Source organism: Strix aluco, chromosome 2 (genome assembly GCF_031877795.1).
Source record: "Strix aluco isolate bStrAlu1 chromosome 2, bStrAlu1.hap1, whole genome shotgun sequence".
In the NCBI taxonomy this organism is placed as follows: Eukaryota; Metazoa; Chordata; class Aves; order Strigiformes; family Strigidae; genus Strix; species Strix aluco.
Genome location: NC_133932.1, coordinates 7,801,402 through 7,823,614, shown reverse-complemented (window position 1 = coordinate 7,823,614; position 22,213 = coordinate 7,801,402). Strand labels below are relative to the sequence as shown.

General features: G+C 46.6%; 2 protein-coding genes across 5 annotated transcripts in view; one reads left to right on the top strand and one right to left on the bottom strand.

The window, feature by feature from the left end:
- Positions 1-11,909, top strand: part of VAMP1 (vesicle associated membrane protein 1) — a 31,053-nt gene extending 19,144 nt beyond the window's left edge. For 2 of the 4 annotated variants that reach the window (XM_074809760.1, XM_074809727.1), the window contains 3 exons: positions 8,238-8,327; positions 8,414-8,574; positions 8,811-11,909. The gene's annotated coding sequence lies outside the window, so the exon portion shown is untranslated. The remainder of the gene's footprint in view (positions 1-8,237; positions 8,328-8,413; positions 8,575-8,810) is intronic. The other 2 variants (XM_074809736.1, XM_074809744.1) reach the window with 2 other exon arrangements.
- A 596-nt stretch (positions 11,910-12,505) lies between these two features.
- TAPBPL (TAP binding protein like) lies at positions 12,506-19,405 on the bottom strand. The gene is made up of 7 exons (XM_074809715.1): positions 19,270-19,405; positions 18,734-18,982; positions 17,192-17,476; positions 16,420-16,761; positions 15,917-16,240; positions 14,777-14,866; positions 12,506-14,553 (listed from the first exon to the last, which is right to left on the bottom strand). The coding sequence occupies exons 1-7, from the start codon at positions 19,328-19,330 to the stop codon at positions 14,513-14,515; spliced, it is 1,392 nt and encodes a 463-aa protein (XP_074665816.1). The 5' UTR covers positions 19,331-19,405; the 3' UTR covers positions 12,506-14,512.
- Positions 19,406-22,213: the final 2,808 nt, after the last annotated feature.

Genomic DNA, 22,213 nt, shown 5'->3' with positions numbered 1-22,213 from the left:
CCCCCCCCCCCCCCCAATCCCCCCCCCCTCCCTCCCCCCCCAAGCTCCCGGGGGCAGCAGGACCCAGCCCTGCCCATGGATGGGGCACACGCTCCCCGGCCGCTGGGGTCTCCTACGTGGCTGTAATCGCCAAATTGTGTTTTTCCAAGGGCAAAGCCGAGGTATGTGGAGAGTTTGGGGTGAGACCGGCAAGAGGGATGGGGCTGGGACAGAGAAGGCCGATGGCTGATACGCATGAGGTAGCATCGCTTTTGCTGGGTCATTAACTAAAGAAATCTTTTGTATCCAGAACTACCTGGCCCAAACATGAGTGGGAACGTGTTTCACTGATCTGTGTCTGGGAAATCAAGGCCTCCCGGCGTTACCCAAAGCCTTGCAACATTTCCTCAGACCATGGAACTGAACACCCATAGCCAAATGTGACCAGGGGTCCCTAACGCCCTCCTGCCATTGTAACAGTGGAACCTCTTTCCCAATCCTTTCTCCAAATTATTTTCTCTTAAACTAGCTCTCTCCAAGGTTTTCACTTCTTTCTGTCCGTTATGAATACCTCTTTCAGATCAGTCCCTGTTCAGGGTCATCTGTCCCTGAATTTCGATCCTTATTGGAGTTAGCAGTGATTTGGTTAATGACTCAAAATACACAGCCACTTTTACCTCTTCATATTGCAAAATACCATGCTTGAAAATGGCAAACAGTCCACTTTTGAGGCCGGCAGTTAAGTGACAGCGTGCCAGGAACAGCCTCGTGACAAGCTGCTTGTTACAAACCTACAGCCACAACTTGGAGCTTTCCTCTAGCTCTGGTCCATGACAAAAAGCAGTGCAAGGCAAAAGCTTCGTTTCTTCTGCAGTTCTAAACTTAATTATATCTCAAGTAATTAATTTTGAACGTCCATCAAAGATGAGTTGCCAAAAGTGGGAGAAACAGAGGGAATGAACTAACACCGTATCAAATGCCTGTTACAAAGCAGCTTCCCCAGAGCATTAGAAATGCCCTTCCGGGTCGGGCTGACGGGTTGTGCAGCTCCGTATCCCACCTGGGGCAGTGCCACAGGAGATGTAATTTAGCAGAGGGTTGTGAGCTCTTTTTTACTTGTGCCATTTGTGTGTTTTACGTGCTCAGATAGACCTGGAGCATCCCTGAAGATGCGCATCAACGTTTTGAACCAGCCTTGTGGCCTGTGCCTTAAGCTCTGTGAACATACACAGAGGTACTAACAATTATGCAGCATCAGCACTTCGTGTAACCTATGGAGCTATGATCCAGTCACTTCATAAACTTCATGTTTATAACTTGTTTGACTTACATTATTGTAATTTCCTGAAAATACTCAGGTACACTAACTGCCTCTCTCTTACTGGAATTGTGCCTCTGTCTTGCTGGAATGACAAAAATGATTTTGCCTCTGAAAATGCCTGTTTTATATTCATTTAAGTTAACAGCACCCGCAAAGTTGACACCCAAATTTGATAGCGCTGATAGGCCTTCTCTGATTTCCACAATATTTAAAAGCATTTTAAACTGTCTTCAACTGATCTTTGCAAACGAGTTCAGAAACACAATCCTTTTTGCTGGGTGTGAGACAAAGGTAACTTACTTCTTTTGGTTTCTTTTGACTTGAGGAATAATTAAAAACTCAAAACATCTGAACAGATTTGTTGTAGCCAAATGACAGTCTAAAGCAACATTCTCAGCATTTTGACATGGCTGACAATTTCCATCACCATGTTGTTTGGGAGAACTTCTGGCCTTTGCTGGTTTGGACCAGAATAGCAGCTGATTAGGGTGTGGGTGCATGTATTGCATGTTTTGTATTTAAATGTCTATAAATGAGGTACATTATAGATCTGTGTATGTCTGTATGCACATCTAGGTACATATATGTTTTATTTTTCAGAAGACTTTTGACATATGTTGTATTTTTTTTCCTAAAGAACTAAAAAACCACTTGCTGGCTCTTTCACTGTTTCCAGCTGCCGTGCAGCTGTGATCTAAGCAATTCCCCTTTCCTGCTTTCTCACGCCGGTGAGCTGCTCAGGCTGCTGTACGTTATCTGCCGTCGTGGCACACCTCAGAGCACGTATCAGCCCTGAGGTGACTTCCAGTCGCTTCAGTCATGTGAACATCACGCTTTGGCCGTGGCTTTGTAAAAGTCCGTAAGTTCCCGTGGTCACACAGATGTGCTGCAGATTGATTGCCAACTCACAGAGGAACCAAAAATCTATTTTTAACATTTCTACAACCACAATTACCGCTTGATTCCCCACATACCTTAGGAACAATACAAACAACAAATCTCCCGTTGTCTTCTCAGCTGCCAGTTTCCATCTCCAGTTGCAGAACATCAGAATTTGCTAACTCTTCAGGTTTTTTTGATTACTTACGTCTTCCTGGCTTTTGTTCTACTTTTTTCCCAATGCGTAGATGAACTAGATCACTCAAGTGACCATCTTCTGACCAAGATTGTCAGTCATAAACAGTACCATTTTCCTCAGGCACGCTTCACTGTAACAAAAGATAGCGACAGGGAATTATTAGTGTAGTTTGCAAACGCGACTCCTGTTGATAATTTAGGTGATTAGATACACTCCTGTCTCAAACTTCCCTTACCACAAGAGTCGTCTGAGCATTTTGCCCATCTACAAGTTTCTGGATATGTATTCGATGTATTGACCTATCAAGGTGAGTCACACCTGATGCAACTGGTTTTGACACTGATATTTCCCCCACCCCATTCAGGCTTGGCAATTATGGGATAAATGGTCTTCTGAAATCCCGAGTCTTGCATTAGGATGAAAGGTCTTCCATCAGGCACTACAAAACCTCTTTGGAAGTTTTGATTCATAGTATTTACATCACCTCTAACAACATTTTAAATCCAAGGAGCTTTATTCTGAAAAGATCCTTTTCCTTCAGATGCTTGTCACTAGGTCCTTCTCTTTTGAAATGGGAAGCGTCCTGTTGTTCTGCACAGTGCTTTTGTATATTCTGCCTTCACAAGCTGAATGCATGACTGCTTTTTATTGCTACTGAGCAACCTTTGAGTAAACATGAATCATTTTTTATGGCATCAAATTTGAAATGTTTCCTTACCAGCTATGTCTATTATCTGCCCAGGTAGGAATGTGATAATGATCTGTAGTGCACACAACATTTTAAAATAGAACAAACTTTTTTCAACACGCTGCTACTGTGGTGGGAAAAAAAAGAAAAGTCTCTTGCTGTTTGGTCTGGATTCCAAATGTAACAAATTATACATGTTTCTGAACTGCTTGGATCAGTTTAGTTCTTTTGTATATCCATATATGCAATTGTGTTTTCCTTCTGTTGCAAGGTAGAAGCCAGTGATTATTTCTGGATTATTTCTGGATTAGCTACAGCTGATTATATTTTTCTGCATTAAAACTAGTAACCCAAACAGTCAAGGAATAGCAGCACAGATGGTGCAGTGTTTGGCCAAAGAAGCACCAGCTGATAAAGATGGGTAGACGTGAAGCTACACTATGTACTGCTGTTGCTCTTCAACAGGGAGTTATTTACCCAGGGTTCATGGGCTCCCTTGAGGCAGAGGTGGTGATCTCTAAAGAGGATCCTTATTAAAAAGCCATCAGGGATTTGCAAACCCATCTAATGGGCTGTTGAATGCCTTCTCCCTTGCTGCTGGTGTAACTTGCCAAGCAGCAATGGTGTCTATCCTAAATAACCAGTGATACTACAGCAGCAAGAGCATGTCCACGTACACACCCCCACTCCTTTGTGTCCCGAGGAGGCTGCTTTTCAATGTATTTATTAATTTTTACCTTGTAGAGTGGCTGCAGAGGGCCGTTCAGGTGACGTGAAAGGGAGCCCTGGAGGAAGACCGAGGAGTGTGTGTTATCCCTGTCTTTCAGCATGAAAGGTGGGAGACTACAGGGTAGAGTTTATGAAAATAATGTTGTAGGACTGAGCAGATCCTGCTGGAAACTGTGTGTCTCTTCCTAGGAGAATGAAGTTAACACGAGTGGTCCCCAGAAGACCTGGATGGATCCTCTTTCATTGCTGTTTGCATGCTGTAATGCAGTATGAAGCCCAGAGGAGAGCCTGGATAGTGGCTACTCATGCTCTGCCTCAGCTGGCAAATCTGAATTAGCTCCTGAAAAATGTAGTTGGCTCCCACCTGTATTGTGGGATGAGGGATAGTGCTTCCTGCAAATGCAGAATCAGTCTGGGTGCTGAAGCAGCCCAGTGCCCCAGACCCTGAGGTACGTTAGCCATACTACTTTGTGTCCGAGTGAGCCGCCACTTTAGTTCCTACCTCTCCTCCATGAGAAAATTACGAAGCGCTGAAGATGGGCTCTACCTCCGCTATGTATTCCCTAACACCAGGGTCTCATGTAGGATCACTCAGCCAGATTGACAGCTCCTCAGATCATAGAATCACAGGATCATTTAGGTTGGAGAAGATCATCGAGTCCAGCCATTAACCTACCACTGCCAAGCCCACCACTAAACCATGTCTCTAAGTGCCACATCTACACATATCTTAAGTACCTCCCGGGATGGTGACTCAACCACTTCCCTGGGCAGCCCATTCTGGTGCTTGACAACCCTCTTGGTGAAGAAATTTTTCATAATATCCAATCTAAACCTCCCCTGGTGCAACTTGAGGCCATTTACTCAATCCACTCCTATTGCAACGGGATTGACTGTGGAAATGGCCAGATGAAAATTCCCGCCCACTGGCATAGCTAAACTAAGACTAATGCCTGTCTGGAAACTCGGTGTGTAGTCCAGGCTGAAACAGCAGAGAGCAAAGCTGTAGGACTGGGTGTCAAAACCAGTGAGTTCTCTGGCTGCTTTGTCATGAGGGGCAACTAACGATTGGGGAGATCAAGATGGAGCCTCCTTGAGTTCCCCTCTCCCTGTTCTCCCAGCTGAAATCTTTAATTTCCTCATTCCAGCCCTAACAATATAACTATTATCAGAGTCACCTGACTCCCCAGGCCTGCATCCCCACCCCTTTCGTGATCTCTCCAGCGCGTTCCTGGAAATTCGAGGCAGATGCAGCCACCTCAGACCAGTTTTTCTTCCGACACCTGCTGCTCCCCAGCCAACAGAGATCTCAGGGTTGGGCCAGCACAGCATCCAGCACAGCACAACGGGTGTCTGCTTGACAGACACAGATGCTCACTGCTGCCCACCTGGAGCTCTGCTAGAGCTGACATTAGGACAACCTAGTTGATGCTGACCTCCGGTTTTGACGCTGCCCTGTGGAATTCTCCAGGCGTTCCTCATAGTCACTCCCACCTCAGTGGTTTCATGTTGCTTCTGCTTCTCGGCTCTGCTCTGGTGATGGTGATCCTCTCCTCCTCTGGAATGTAAACTAGAAGTTATGCCCTCAAAAAGGGAATCCATGGGGAGTTAAGCCCTTAAGAAGAGAAGTTAATCCATAAATCCCATTTCTTTTATGGGTAAGGCCAGATTTCATAGCCAAATGGCTTGAGGGAACACTTCCCACCACACCCTTCTCAAAAGGCAGAGCAGAAGGCATCACCCCCCTTTCCCATCTCCTTTTTAATTGTTCACACATGTTCAATTCATTCCACTGCTTGAGAGGTTTTATGTCTTCCCAGGCACTATGAAACCTCAGAAGATCTCAGGCTAGCAGTGACATGAAGATCTGGAATGGTTCACGAGACAAAGAACCCATTTTTTTCTGAAGATGTAGCTTGATTTCTTTTTTTCTGCTATTCATCCTTTCTTTTAAGCAGAAGAGGTTGGCCAACAAAACGTGAATCTTACTCAAGCCATGTGACCACTTCTAGTGATACTGAGAAGAGTGAGGTTTCTTCATTTATGGTCACTATTCTGTCACCTTTCCTTTTAACTTTATATCAAGACAAACTGTTTCAGATACACCTCACATATCAAGAAGTTTATATTCCTGGACAAATTTTGGGGTTGGGAAAGGATTTTCTTCAAGCAAGACACAGAGGGTTGGGTTGGTGGTGGATTTTGCTGGGGTTTCTTTTGAGAGAAAGAATCTTCCCCTGTAGCTTTAAAAATGGTCCACTAAAGAGAGTCTAGGACCTTTTGCCTTCTAAATCCCCTGCCAGAAAGCGTTTGCAGCATACCTCCTGGTATGAGGCCACACATATTTATCAACTGAGGCAACTGATCTTTCATGCTAAGGACTTAATAAGACGTTGATGGTATTTCATGGGAGGGCAGGTGTGTGAATATGATTTGGATATATACAAAAATGTAAGAGAAGAAAAAAACAGCAATTCATAAAGAAATGTATACTAAGCAAACCCATGACTTAGAAGTATTTGAAAAAGAGGGAAAAGAAAATGGTAAAAAATACTGTTGAAAACAGGGAAAGGAGAAGGAGATGAATGGAAAGAACAGCAGTGAATGAACTCAGAAAAAGGAGAAAATCGTGCCCTACTGCCCCACGAACTGTGCCTGGTTGTGGTGGGAAGGTCTGCATTGCCTAGTGACACTGAAATACATGCTGACAAGTTACTTATCTCCCAGTGGATGACTCATGCCAGACAGTTTGCAGCGCAGGAGGCTGAACTTAGTCTGCTAACTCTTAAAACAATGACATATTGCCTTTCCTGCCTTTGCAGTCATTTTCTCTTCCTTTGCTGCACCTTATAATCCTTGGCCCAAGCTATCTGGGCCTCTCCTTGGCTGTCCATCAGCACTGTCCAGTGCTGCCCTGCTTCACTGACAGTCCACGTCAATGTTACTGTACCATACAATCCTGTGCCCTTCACTGTCACCCCTAACCCTGTCCGCTACCTCTTGTAACGCTACATTAATTGTACCTGTTGAGGCAATGTTGATGTTCCCTCTTACTTCTCACTCCCCCTCTCAGTGTGACATCCCAAGGCTCAGGGTCATAATCCTGTTTTCCCACCTAATGTCTTCACTGCTGCTAACATCCTGTCCTCTACCTCTTGTTTTTTTCCGGCCACTTCTCTTCTTCCCATTCTGCTTTGGCAGCCTTTGTTGTTTTGACCCGTTGCCCAGCATTGATGGCCTATACCAACACCTTTCTTCTGTGTGTCCAAAAGTGCCACCCCTTTTATATTTTCATCTTCATTGCCTGAATTCACTCTCTGTCACCCTTTGCCATCCTTACTAACCAGGCATGCTCATGAAAAATGGGATGAACACTTTTCATGTGGGGTACAGAAACCATCGTTCAGTCAGGTAAGGGAAGTCACAAAAAGTATCTGTCAAAAAAAGCTGAAGTTGTTTACAATGGGAGAAGCAGAGAAGGATATAAACTTTGGCACATTGCATGTAGAAAGACAGTAAGTCAGGTTAAACAAGGCTTCAAGGAACAACTAGCAGAAGGAGTCAAAACTAGCTTTAGATATTTCTTGAAACATGTCAGGAACCTGCCAGCTGTTCTGAAGGGCAAATTGGTGATCAGAGGAGTGCACAGGGGAGATAAGGCCATTGCAGAAATCTCTGCATCTGTGTTAAGTGTTGAGTGACGAGATCATCCGTGACAGAAACCATTCTTCAGCAGGGTGGGGTTCGCCAATGAACAGGTCTGAAATTGAAGCGGCTGTGGAAAAGGCTGTTCAACACACTGACAAAGCAAACAGTAACAACTTGCTGGGAGCAATGGCATTCATCCAGGAGTCTTAAAGGAACTCAAGAATAAAACAGCTGAACTGCTCCGAGCAGTGTGTAACCCATGCTTACTGCTAGTGTGGTACCTGGGGAGGGGAAAGTGGTGAATGTGGTGCCAAGTTTTAGACTTTACATAGGCTCAAGGGGAGAATGGACAGTTTCATGGAAAAGAAATCTACAGAGGGTGACTAAACCACATAAACCACATCCAGTTGGGAAGTCCCTCACTTGAAAGTGTTTGAAGGCTGGAAGAGTATTATTGAGAATTATTATATGCTTACCCTTAATCTTGAGCTCTCCCTGAGAAGGAGAGAGGAGGAAGATAGGGGAAGAGAAATCAGGGAGAAATCAAATGCTTACAGGGAGGAACGAGTGAAGAAGGGGAGAGGATGAGGTGAAAACATAAATCAGAAACTTAAGAGGGGTCACAGAGCACAGCATCTGCAATAGTATCCAATGCTTCCTGAAGGCATCTGAGGGTGCCAGGTGGTGGGTGATGTCCTGTGATCCTCTGCACAGAGTTGTAACAGCACAAGAAATAGGCTGTGCAATGACCAGGAACACCCTTGCAATCAAACATCCTCTTTCTGGAGCTGCAGGTGGCTGGTTTGGCCAGTGGCAGGTGATGGAAGAGGTTCTGGGACTTGTTTGTGCTTCAGATGAAGATAGCATAAATAAAAAGATGAGAGGTGAGTACAGCTAGAGTCCAAGAGGGTGGAGGAACTAGAAGGTGGCCTGAGCCTGGTGCACTACTCCGTGATGCTTATTTCCCCAGCAGGCTGTGAAATCCATACTGTCATCTGCCACCCTACGGAAGGCGTGTGCTGTGGTCCCCCTCCTGGGGATTTGGATGCGTGCTTGGATCAATGCTGCCCGGTAACGTCAGAGCCAGCTGGGACCTGCAGAGTGATTGGCTCTTGCTGTAGGACATAACGGGTATTGTGGTCCAGGCACTTTGACCCAGCTACCACTGAAGGGGACAGCAGCAGTGACAGAGGGGTGTGTTTGTGTCAGCACCAGGAATGAAGTTGCTGGTGGTGGCCTTCTCTGTTCTCCTCTCCCGACTCAGGGGTTGCAGGGGCAGAAGGAGCTCCCAGTGCTGCCACCATTGCGTTTACCTGGGGACATGGGGTGGGGATGGTCCTAATTTCTCTCCTGTCTCTCCTCACCAGGAACTGCTGGCAACTACTGCTGGTCCTGGAGGCTGAAACCAGCCCTCTCCACTCCAGATGGACTTTTTGAGCTTCTCGGTTAATTTTTTATCCAGAGGGGACATCTGCCATTTTTCAGCATACACTCATCATTCATTGAAGGAGATTCATGGGAACGCACCATTCTGTGTGCTGGGAGAAGCTGAATTTCCAGCTGACCTGGGAGGAGGAGCATGTTTTGGTGGTGGATAGGAGCTGGACTGACTTAGTGTGACACATCATGTTCTGGAGGGAAGCATGTGTCCTATGCTTTTGTATGGGACACAAGTTAGGGGGTGGTTGTAACAGAGCTGGAAGCTTTGGGAAAAGAAAAGCCCAAACCTTTTCCCTTTTCTCCCTTTCCTTCTTTCTCTTTTCTTTTTTTCTTCTTTCTCTTTTCCCTTTTCTTTTTTTTCTCCTTTCTCTTTTCCCTTTTCTTTTTTTTTTTTCCTTTCTCTTTGGTGGTTTTTTGTTTGTTTGTTTTTGGTTTGATTTGTTTTTTTAGAGGGAGAGAGTGTGGAATGTAACAGGAGCTTCATTACCCATTGTAGCTTATCATTCCTCATGTCAGTGAAGTCCAGATGAAGAACAGGTCAGAGAAAGTGATCACTACAGAAGATTGCTGTTACTAAGAAAAGCAAACGTGCAGTACTAATGAAGACGTGTCTTTTGTCAGCATTTCATACTCTTCACAGAGAGAAGCCCCGGGGCGGTGTTCCTGCAGGCAGTGCTAGGGAGGAGAAGCAGCCAATGTATAGCTCCGATGACCTCTATAAAAACAGGTATCCAGCTAATGAGAAGAACTGCTTGATGTCTGTGGGCTTTCAAGAAGCTGCAGCCACGTGGGAGTCATCTTACTCTGTATATGTGTGAACCGCCCGCTGCTCACTGTGCCGATCCAACCGAGGACTGTGATGCCAAGCTCTTGAAACGGAGCTTCCTGCTTCAAGCTTCTGGTCTGGAAGAAATGTACAGCCAGAGAGCATGAATGCTGGCCCTGATGCTTTGTCTTGGCCTACCCCTAGCAAGCAGGTTGCAGTGATTACTTGCTGTTCATTGACCAAGATGGGGGAGATGTGGAAAAGTTTAGTATTATGTCTACGGTCTGTGTGGAAATCTGTTTCTTGTGACATGCTAGGCTTGAACGAGTTACAGTCCGTCATTGCCTGGTGGACTGTGGGAGAGGGGTTTTAGCTTTGAATGATTCCTGTGCGTTAGACACTTCACTATGAGTCTGCAAGAGGCTGAGGGTAACAGGTGGAATTTGAAGCTTCTCAGCCTGAGCACGTGGTACCAAAACGGGAACAAGCTTTAAAAAGGACAGCTTTCCCCACTGCAGGGAGCTGCGTGGTTGTAACCCTTCAGGCACAAAAGAAGAACTCTTCCTAGGCTGATCTGTGATAAACTTGGCAATTACATGTAATGGTGAGCACAGCTCTCACAACTTCTGACATTTTCAGAGATGTCATTCCTAAATGTTTCAAGAGTGACATCTCTATGGTTTAAAAAGCAGTCCTAGCTAAGCCTGTCCTTACTGTTGCGCCTTGCAACAGGGCCACTTACACTGCATTCTAATGGCGTGTAGGTAGCAGCTGCATGGCTGGAGAGGGCCTGCGTGCTGACCTTCAGGGTCGAGAGTGGCCTCTTGTACTGTGTCTGTCATGTTCCAGAAAAGGGCTGAACAAGGTGTCTGAGCTGTGCTACCTGTCCACAGTTGCTTTGGAAGTGCTGCAGAACATGTGATTATGATACAGTGTGAGGTTGAAGTAAAGACAGTTTATTTAAATACTAGTTTATTTTAATACTAGACAGTTTATTTAAATACTTCTAGTTAATGCATGTTCTCTTTGAGGCACATGCCAGCTGAGCTTCAGCTACGCTCATACAGTGCATCTAAACCAATGTAGTTAGACTGCTGGATCTATTTTGCCAGCTTAAATTGAATGAGCAGAGGCATGATCAAACAAGAGGAACCTATGTGGAAATCTTGAGCTTGGCTTTATTGTTTGCAAAATGATTGCTCTTCCAGTACCGCATTAGAAGTTTTGACTTGTCCATATTCACAATACAATGCAGCCACAGCCCCTAAGTAATCTTGTGTTGACTGAAGTTCAAAGAATTTAACCTTATGTTTTGCAGGTTGACAAAATCTGTATCAAATTTCATGACTTACATAAAATAATTCTCCTAAAGAACTAGCTTAAAACACCTACATTTAATACCTATTTGTATCGACACAGTATACCTTATAACCTATAATATAAGGGTGGTCTGCCTAGCAGCTAATCAGATGATGACCAGATTCCTGCCTCTCAATTCACGTGGCCAGGCAGTGATGCCATGTGGCACTTGGCCACGGCACATTTGACCTTGGAAGGCAGCATGGCTATCTCCCAGAGGCATAGAATATATAATGTTGTTTATCCATGTCTTTCTAATGCAATCAAGTTTATCTTTGATGGACTTTTAGTCTGTTAGTGACATTTTCTGTAATAAGTGTTTTATATTTAAAATGTAAGGAACATTGTTAAACACAAGGTCACTTTGTTTATCAGTAAGTGTTACTTTTTCTCCTTTAGGGTATATGCTTTATTTGTTTTTGTGGTTTAAATTCAGCATGAGACCTTCAGAGACTCGGCAATTGTGGACTCCCCATAGCAACTCTAGTGGGGAGCATCAGAGAGCTGGTAGTCTAATAAAATCGAGTGCCATGGTATATTTCTCCTTACAAGGAATACACTCACTCCTAATGCATTTCTTCCATCTCTCCATTATTTTTCATTCCTTTATGTCAGTTTACGGGCCAAAAAGGCAGATAAATCACCAACTCTCACTTCACGTATAACACAGGCCTTGGAATTTTACCTAGTGTCTCTTGTAACTGATGCCATTATTTCTTTTTTTAATTATTATTAACGGACAGCTTGAAAAAAAGTAACCCGGCCTTTATTTGAAGATCTTGAGAGATAGCCTGCCATTTCTACTGACAGATGACTAGGACAATCATCCTCACTGTTGAGTATATTATGTCTTATTCTACTCTGAACATGCCTAAATATAACTTGCAGCTGTTGATTCTCACTGTGCCTTTCTCTGCAGGCTACGGTGCCACCTCTACTCTCTATTTTCTGTGGTGTGATTGAGAGATACTGGTTTAGTAAGACCAGAGGAATGCCTCAAAGTGCCCCCTGTAAGGCATTTTCTGACCTTCCTAACTGGTCCCATCATTTTGCTCTGGACCACCTCCAAGCTTTCAATGTAATAAAACCCCACATGGGCACCTGCACTGCCAGCGGGTGTTGCATCTTCAGGCTTTGCTGGGCTTCCAACTCAGCATTGTCAGTCACAGGTGACAGTGACTTTTCCAGTGGTTGCCAAGGAGGTTTCTGCTCTCCTCAGCTTGTCCTTGCTCCCTGGGTCCACCCATTATCTGGGGGCGTCTTTGGATCCAGCAGGCACTACAAAATGCCCCCGGTGAGTCCTGCTCCAGAGTAGCAGCCTCTGGGGGCGAGGGGACCGGTATTGGCACCCAGGGTCCCTTGGAGCTCCCCATCCCGAGTCCCTGGTGGTTCCCCCCTCTGCATGGGGCTCCGCCTGCCTGGTCACCAGCTGTGGAGCCACGCAGTCAGCTTGACTCCACAGAGTGGTGCAGGAGGTGCACAGACAGAAGACAACTGTTGGAACTAAAGATATTTATTGGTAACACATCAAAAATGAAGAGAAAATGATACAAGCAAAAATTGCCTCCACCAGCAGTTACATTCTGCCCATGGTCACTCTTACGTGTTCCCACAGGTCAGGCAATGGGTAGGGATTTGTGGATCAACAGCACTGAGACAGCGTGGTGGTCCAGCATCTGAGGAGACTTCACTGGCATTACTGAGCATCTTCTCTTGTTTGGGTATGTTCAGCTGGCCAGGTGACTTTGTTGATCTGAAGGACTCCTTCTGCTTTAGCTACTGATCTTGCAATTTGCAAATTTTATAAACAATAGTTTTTACAGTTGTATCTCCTGACGCAAATATTAAGCAGCACAGTTCTTTCAGAGGCACACGCTTCCAGCAGTGATTGCTGCTTCTTTTTGGACAATGAATTTTTGCCATTTGTCTGTCAGCTAGTAATTAATCCATATAATGCCAATTATGATGTATACATACACTATTATTTTTTGTTCAGAATTTACATAGTTTTTGGTTTGTTAAATCTGCACCAGTGCTTTTATCCACCAAATATATTATTTTGTCAAAGAATGAAGACAGGTTTGTTTCTCACAAATTCTTTTTTTTTAAAAAGATACTAAATTATTAATGTTATTTTCATTTTTGAAGCCTTTGTTAGATAACCTGTAATAACTTCACACTCTCTTACCTACGGTTATTCCTACGGAACCATCTAACAGTTGTTGGTGTCATCTCGCTTTCTCTCTGTGAACAGTGGCACAACACGCTCTTCCAAGATCTTGTGATTTCTCTAGTATGCCAGGATTTTTAAATACCTAACTCCACTGGGCCAGGTGTTTTCTCAGCTAAATCTTTATGATTCTGAGATGCAAATTTTCTTGGATACTGATCTGAAAATACCTGTGCTTAACAGATGATGTTAAAACCTTCCTCAGTTTTCAAATAGATTAGGAAGCTGTTTACCATCCTCATGTAGTATCAATACACAGTTCTGTTTCATTCTGTATACAAACAATTATCTTCTATCAAAAAGCCTCCATCAAAAATCTTCTCTATCAAAGTTTTACCTATACCCATCCAGTAAGAGCCTAGAATGTCTTGGTTTTCAATGTATTTTGAAAAAACTCCCTCCAAGTGCCATTAGTACTTGCAGCAATCCAGTTTTTCCAGATTATTTTGAACACTCCTTATCACCTTCTATGCTTCATAAATTCTCACTTTTATTGGGTGCCATATACCTCCTTTCCATCCACACCTTTCTTCTGCTTTTTTTCCCACTGTTGGTTATATGCTAAGTGTTACCTTCAAATTCCCTGTTAGGCCAGAAAAGCATTTAATCATATCTGTCTTTTTACAGCTGCAGAAGCACAGATCTTCTCCACCTTGTAAACTTCTAGCAGTGAAATTTCTATTAAAAATCCTACTGTAACTTTCTCCTGGAGAGTCATATTTTTCTAACTGCTTGATTTGCAATCAGTTTAACCCATAACTTCCTCTGTTTGAGGATTTACCATTTTGAAGCATCAATTTTGCCTACATATTTGCCCAACTTCACAGTTAAAGCACACACATACATAAATATCTTACTTAAATGCCTGCCTCATGGGCATTAACCAAGTGTACCTATATACATCTACAGATACACACCTACATACATGTGTAAATGTTGTATACCTATTTACATGTACACATACATACATACAGATATCTGTATACACACATACATACATACAGTCATACAAACACTTGTCTATATACAATTTAATTTTCTCTGAAACAATGCATGTTGCCTGTAATGCAGTTGCCCTCCCAAGATAAAGACATGTTTTTCGGTGAGTCCACCTCTGAATGGTCACTCAGCTCCTCCATCAAGGGCAGTCCTACTCCTCCCATACTGACCAATAGCTCCGTTTGTTAATATTTGGACAGGGCTGGCTCTCCTGAGCAGGATGTGTCAAGGGATGGGAGACAAAGGAATGCAGGTGGGTGACACAAGGGTGTCCTCTATTCTGAAGCCCTAAGAGGTTGCTCAGACTTTGGTTTCGCTGAAAAGAAGAGAGAAAAAAAAAGAAGCAAGATGCAGGAAGACCAAAACATCACCTCATGCTGCCTTCCACTTGAAATGAGTCTTCAGCTCATCCGCTCCCCAAGTCTCCCTCCAGGATATCCGGACCTCCATCTCTCCTGAGACGGGGTGCAGGGGAGAGGAAGATGCTCCTTGCTGCATCTCAGACATGAAGGAAGTGGCTCAGCATTTTAAACTCCTACCTGCTCTTCTCCTGAGCACAATGAAGAGGACGACGATGAAAATGACAGTAGCAATGAAACTCCCCACCAGTCCTTCCGATCCCGTTTGCTCTGCAGAGGAAGAGGAGGATCGGTGACGTTAGCTTGGCTGGAGCGGCTGGACAGCCATTGAGTTGTCACCGTTAAAGGAGCTCCCCCAGCAACTGACCATGTGCCTGCTCTTGTCAGGTACACAGATGTGACATGACACACATGAGCCACACAGACCCAGGGCCAGGTTATACTGGCTGGACTGATGTGTTGTAACTTGTTAAACTGCAGGATTGCTGCTTTTCCCTTCTGGGTCAGGAGGAGACAGAGGAGCAATCTCCCATCAGCAAGGAGAGCAAGAACCCCAACAACTCCAACAGGGGGAAGGATTAGCTACCTGAAAGGAGGTTGCAGAGAGGTGGGGATGAGTCTCTTGAACCAAGGAACAAGCAATAGGACAAGAGGGAATGGCCTCAAGCTGCGCCAGGGCAGGGTCAGACTGGCTCTTAGGAAGTATTTCTTTGCAGAAGGGGTTGTTGGGCGTTGGAATGGGCTGCCCAGGGCAGGGGGGGAGTCCCCATCCCTGGAGGGGTTGAAGAGTCGGGTTGACCCAGTGCTGAGGGATCTGGTGGAGTTGAGAATGGTCAGTGTGAGGTTAATGGTTGGACTGGATGATCTCCAAGGTCTTTTCCAACCTAGATGATTCTGTGATTCTGATTTTTGCTATAGTTCTCGAGCAGCATCAGTCTACAGCCGAACATCAAGTCCAGCTGGGTGTCTAACTCCTTGGGGGGTAGCTGTTTTCTTGGTGCCTGTCCAGTGGGGTCCAGCTCATGTGCTACAAACATTTGCTCTGTTGCTCCACTTTCGGTCATAAAATCTCTTTTCCCCTGAAGGAAATAAGATACTTGCTCCCCAAAAGCTTCAGGGAGTGAAATAAAAGCTGAGGAAGGGAAAGGGAAAGGGAAGAGGAGGACAGAGGGGATGGGTGTGAGAGGACACCAGAAGAAAAGCACGGACAAACAGGCAGATGTGGTGTGACTCAGAGGTTCTGATCCCTGTGGTGGGTAGATGAGGTGGGAGGAGGTCTGGGCAGGAGGAAGAACTCATCCTTTTGCCCCTGACACCTACCTGGTGCCTTAAGATGGGCACTCACAGAGATGGGCTCTGCCAGGGCCATGTGTGAAACATGGCAGCTGTAGGTGGCTGGTGCCCGTGCTGTGGCTGAGCTGATGCTGAGGTAGGAGGTGATGCTGTAGGTGCCATCTTGGCTTTGCCGGTGGCTGGAGAAGCGTGCGTTTGAGAGAGGGATTTCCGTGTCATCTTCAGGACTCTTCTGTGTCCAGCTCACCGAGACATCCAGGGGGTAATAGCCAGTAATTTTGCAGCTCAGAGTAGTCATCACGTCTCTCTCAAATGACACCACTGCTGGAATGACACGAACTCTTGGAGGCTCTGGAGGAGATAAACAGGGAATTGACTTAGTGGAGTACAAAAGTCCCTGTCCACAAGGGAGACAAGACGAGCTGCTTGTGATGATGAGTATTGGAAGCGATGGGATAAGGGTGCAGGGAAAAATTTCAGTGCCTGGGGACACAGGACTCCTGTTGCCCCCAGGCACTTCCCTTCCTCACCGGCCACACGCAGCTGGATGATGTGCTGGGCCTGGTGCAGCGGGGTGGACACCAAACAGATGTACGTCCCTTCATCTTCCACGCTCACTCCTTGCAGGCTAAGCGATGCATCTCCACTCCCCAGAAGATCCCCCACATCCACGTGGACTTTTGGCTGTGCTGCTGGGCCTGCGCTCCCCACCTGATACCGGAAAAGACTACGGCCGCTACCTCGGTGCTGCCTCCTCCACTCGAGGAAGGACAGCGAGGAGCTGGGAGCCAAGGCAAAGCGGCAGTCAAGGGTGACTGAGCTGCCAAGATGCGTGCGCAGGGAAGTGTTGCGTGAAGATGATTGAAATTCAACTGGAAAGAGAAACACAGGCAAGCAGATTGTTAAACAGATGTGGTGGTTAAAGAAGGCATCCTCCTGTGGGAAGGGGTGGCAGTGAACTGCCCACCTGGAGGAGGAGGAGGAGGCACAGGCACCCTGTTCAATGCCACAGGGACCATGTGGACAGAAGAGCTGTGGACAGAAGAGCTGGAGGAAGACAGCCCCGGTGGGGTTAGTGGGGCAGGGAGACAGGTGGACACCAAGTGCATATCATGGTCTTGAAGGTGCTTGTCATCTTCAGGGGCTGGGGCATGGGAAACCCTGAGAGGAGGCAGGGTGGGGGGCAACATGCATGACCCCTTTTTTCCTAAGCACCAACTCCTGGCAGTCCTGAGGTCCTGGTATGAGGTGGGGCACGGGACTCCTGGGGAGTCCCTCGGTGCTGTGGGGGTACCAGGTCACCTGTGGTCAACAATGTCCCCTCCTTGCTCATAGGTATCCTCAGCTTTGGATGCAGTGTTGCGTCGTGCTCCTTCTCCTCCTCCTGGCTGCTGCAGTGGGGTCCTCTGAGCACCAGGGCGATACTGATCCCGCTGGAGAGCCGCAGGGTGGCCATGAACCAGGAGGCATGGCAGGGCCCCTCACCAGCCCGCTGGGAGCTGTACGGGGACATCTCACAGGTCACCTCCTCCCCATCACAGTCTGCATGCAGCAGGGCCTCTGCGTGTGGGATGGATACCGACTGGGCTGTGGGGATAGAGGAAAAGGTTTAACCATGTGAATCCAAAAGGGGAAAGAAAGTGCAAGATGATGAGACACATATTTTGGAGAAGCATCATGCACTGCGGGGGTTAGTCAGAGCCCAGAAATACCAGGCTAGGTTTAATAGATGAAGGCCTGCAAAGAGTATGAGAGGTTTGTCATGACTGTCTTACATCCCTCAGTCTGTTGGTTGTATTTTATCCTGCCAGATTACACAGAGTTCATGCTGGGCAAAGGAAGCTGTTAGGAAAGGAGCATAAACAGAACAGATTCCCTTTAGCTAGCTCAAGAAAGTAACCTGTGTATGTGAAATGCCTAATAAAGACCTGCAATGTTTATTCTTTTTAGGTCTGAATCCAGAAATGAAGAGGACACTGAAGCATCCCAGGTAGGGAAAGAAAGGGTGGCAGGAAGGCAGGAGTGGCTGGACGTAGAGACACACTGAATCTGTGCCTTAGACCACAGCATGGGCTTAAGCACAGGTGTAAGCATCCTAGTGACCTATAGGCTTTCCACAGACATCACTGGAAATTAACTCTGTGTCTGCAATGCCTGGCTGTAGTGTGCTTGACCTCACCCATGCCCAGTCCATCCACGCCCCTTGAAGAAGGGCATGGACCCAGGCTAATGGATCCTGCTGAGCCTTCAGCTCTCTGAAAATGTCTCAAATAAGCTTGTACGGGAGCACATGCTCACAGATAACCACTGTAGGTGTCAAACAAGACCCTAGTGAAGTACAGACTCAGACCTTTGCTTGTCTGTGTTTGCAAAATTACTCACGAAGCAAGGGCTACAGAGGCTGGACTGCAGGTTGGCACCCACAAGTGACGTAAGGAGAGCTGAGTCACTGCTGGCCTTCTGCTTCATGCTCACTTATTACCATACTCCCCGCTACAAAAAACACCCGTATGACTAAAGATGTGAATGCTCTTTATGGGTGCAATAATACTGTATAGTGGAATAATTCCTGAATTGTTTTTGACAAAATATTTCCCAAGAGATAGGCAATCTAGGATAGCCCCAGTAGGAGAGAGGTGCCTCAACAGGGTTTGCTAACATCTTCCACAAAGTTCCTTCCTTGAAGTCTCAACTGTTGAATTGAATTCAGGAAATCATGCATGGAACTTTAGTGGCCATTCAAAAATTAATTGTCTAAACTCAGTTAAAAATTTGTAGAAGCCTGGTGCATGTAAGTGGTCCAAACCCCAGCGGTGTCTCTCCCACCCCAGCTCCCCAACTCACCTGAGGCTTCAAAGACAATGGGAGAAGAGGAGTCAGGATTTTCCTGTGGGACTTTGTACTCAGTTACATCATCCAAGTTCCCGACATCTCTGACAAGGACACCCCTCAGCACGAGGGTGGCAGGATGCTCAGAGGCTGAGGCACTGAAAGCACGAAGCAAGCCCCTCACACCTTCCCCCACATAGGAGCAGTCCAGGGCAATATCCACCCTGCGAAACGGAGGCTCTGGTGTGGCTGCTTGCGCTGGCCCTTTAGGGAGGGAAAAGAGCTGGTTGAATGCACAAACCCCACTGCAAACAAAGAAGAGCGTATGAGTTTCTCTGGGATGGGGGATAAATATCGGGAGGCGGGGGGCTCTTTGGGGTTCTTCTCCCAGTCCTGCGGGCAGCAGCCCCCTCTAGCCCCACACCCCCCTCCTCTGGCAACAGCGTTAACCTTTAGGAATACCCTAGTTTTCCCTAGGAGACCTTCACAGAAGGGGTGGGGTGGGGGTGAGCGCAGGAGGAGCCCCGCGCCCCCCCGCCCCGGCCACTCACCCGCTGCCAGGGCCAGCAGGGCTCTGCACAGCAGCAGCCCCCCGACCATCCATCCCCGCATCGCAGTGGCCCCCCTGGCCGTCCAGCCCCGCAGCAGCCCCCCGGCCTCCTCCAAACCCTGGAACCCTCGCGAGAAACAAACCCGACCCCAGCTGCTTCGTTTCACTTTCGCTCTGACAAAGCAGAAGCGGGGGGAGAAAAAGCCACCAACCCAACCCTTAAAGCTGTTAATTCTTGCTTTACCACACACAGGAGACGTGAGGCAGCAGGGAAGCAGGGCCGTGATCAGCCGGGATCGAGGAGCATCCCCAAATCTGTGGCTGGGCTGCTCTTGCTGCGCCCCTCTTTAAGTCAGTGTTAGATCAGCCTTTCCCACCGTGCTGCTGCGGGCGAGCTCATCTCCTCCAGCCCTGCTGAGCAGCCTCTGAAAGCAGTCACTTCTCCGTCTGCTTGCTTTTTGACTGTCTTAGTGAAAGACTTGGAGGTTGAAACGGGTTTGTTTCTTTTGGTTGATTTTTTTCCCCTGCGAAACCTCGTATAACTGCCAAGAAGCCGGTTGCTCTGGGGTGGTGTGAGGCAGCCCCCCCAAGCCCGGCGGGGTGGGGTGCCACCGCCAGCTGCCAAGTCATCCCTGGCTTTGTGGGAAAAAACATCACGGGAAAAAAAACAAACTGTGAGAGAGGAAATGGGTGAGCTTTGATGCTGTTTTAACCACTTTCCCCCCATCTTTCAGACACGTGGAGAGAAAACGGCTGCTTCTCTGCTGGTCTGTTCCTCTCTTCACAGTCTCGCTAGCCCTGCAGTAACACAACTCGCCCTTGCTGTGGCTTGCTATAATCACATATACACACCTGCAGGAAACCGTGCTAACCCCCAGCCACAGCTCTGCCAGTACAATTTCCTGACACCCAGCCCAAGAAGCACCTCGTGCTGGCCAGACGTGGGTTCCTGATACAGACTTCCCCCTTGCATCCCAATCCCATCCTCCCTCACCACTTCAGTCCTTCTTGGAAAAGCCTCAAAAGGATTATTAATTCTTTCTGCTGAAGTTATGCTTAGGAGTCCTGAGCTGTCAGACGTGGCCAGCTGCTCTGACTAGCTCTCCCGCTGCCTCACTGGGGTAATATCACACACCTACCAACACACGCTGTGAGGCCCTGCACCCCCCTTCAGTCTGAGATGCACACATCTCTGCTTCCCGGGCTCTACGTGTTATTACCCGGCGTTATCTGTGCTCTCAGAGGGCAACGAAGCAGAGCACAAGCGTCTGCAACTCCTTCACCCCAGGCAAATGCTGCCGCAGTGTCTGCTAAGGCAAGGCTCCTTTCTCCGATTTGTTTCTCTACCTGCTCCGGTGGAGCCAAAACTGGATTTCAGCAGATTTGCCCATTAGCTGTTTATGCAGAGGAGCTGGGGGAGTTCTGCAGCCTGTGCTGTGGCTGTGAAATGGGTTGTGGGTTACTGCCTGCAGAGAGGCTCCACCGCAGCTCACCGTTGTGATAGACTTTGTTTCACAGAGCAGTAATCCTCTCTTGACTGTTCTCTGTAATCTAATCCCTCCAGGTGTCTGCTAAAGCTGGGACTCTCTTCCATTCTCCAGAGCTGCAATCTATTGTACGCTGGATCAGGCTGGCTAAATAGAACTGCTCTGGTAAAAAGTTGTGCAGCTTATCGAGCTAGCTGGTAAATATAACTTTACTGTGCAGGTATCATGTTCAGGAGAGCCGTTCAGTGTTGCTGCAACTGCTGGGACAGGGCTGCGTATCTGTTTTCCTACACAGGGAGATGAAAACCAGTTAAATAACTATGTGATGACAGGTAAGGAGGTATCAATGGGCAGAGGCCTAGACAACAAGGGGAAAGAATATGATAATTGTGATGAAAGAAGCAGCAGCAAATACCAGTAGCCACAGGGCTAGTTCAGCTAAGGGAAGCAGGTGAGGCCAAGGAGGCAGATGCCCATGTGCTACAGGGAATCTCAGGTGATGCTGTGGAATCAGAGAAGTGATGGTGGGAGGAGATCTCCAGAGGTGTCTGATCTCTGGCTCAATCAGGTCACCATGATTTTGTCTGACCAAGTCTGGAAACCCTCCAAGGGTGGAGGTACTGCCACCTTTCTGGGTACTTGTTTCACCCTCTGGTGAAAAAGTCATTCCTGCAGTTCACCCTGAATCTGCCAAGCTTCAACTTGTTGCCACTGCCCCTTGTTATATCACCTGCCACTATCAAGAAGTCTTTGGATCCATTATACTTGTAGCTACCTTCCGGATATTGGTGGGAAAGAAATTATGAACAACTAATATGGGATGTAAACTAGCTAGCATGCAAGTAACAGAAATACGGTAGAAGAACAGTCATCTCTGGTATTAAAATATTCTCTGTTCAGGACTGAAAGGAAGATAAAAATAGCACATTAGCATCATATGAATGATGTTATATGTTGTTTAGATGAAACTCAGAAAGTTAAAAGAGGCTTTTGTCTGGTGCAGCTCGGTGTCAGCTGTGAACTGCTCAAGTTCATAACTGGTTATGTAGGGAGACAGCTAATATTAAAAGAGGTAAATCCCAGGAAGCACTACGCTGCCTGGGGAAACTGACTTCAGAGCTATGGACCAGAGAATAATCTCTCATGATCATAATGGGCCTTAGGCCTCTAATTCCAAATATGACAGATGACAAATTCCTTCACAAAACCATCACTGAACCCACAAAAGATTTGTTAGTTGTAAATAGCAATTAAGTCATAGAGCAGGTGGTCATCAGAAATAAATTTGGAGCGTGTGATCATAATTTCCTTACATATAAATTAAGTGGGAAGCTAAATAAGAATGGGCCTGTACTATACATGCAGGTTCTGTTTTAAAAGAAATTAAAACCCAAGGAATTAAGAAGAGTCTTTAATGTGGACTGTAGCAGTAAGGAAACTGGATGTGAAAGATGTCCA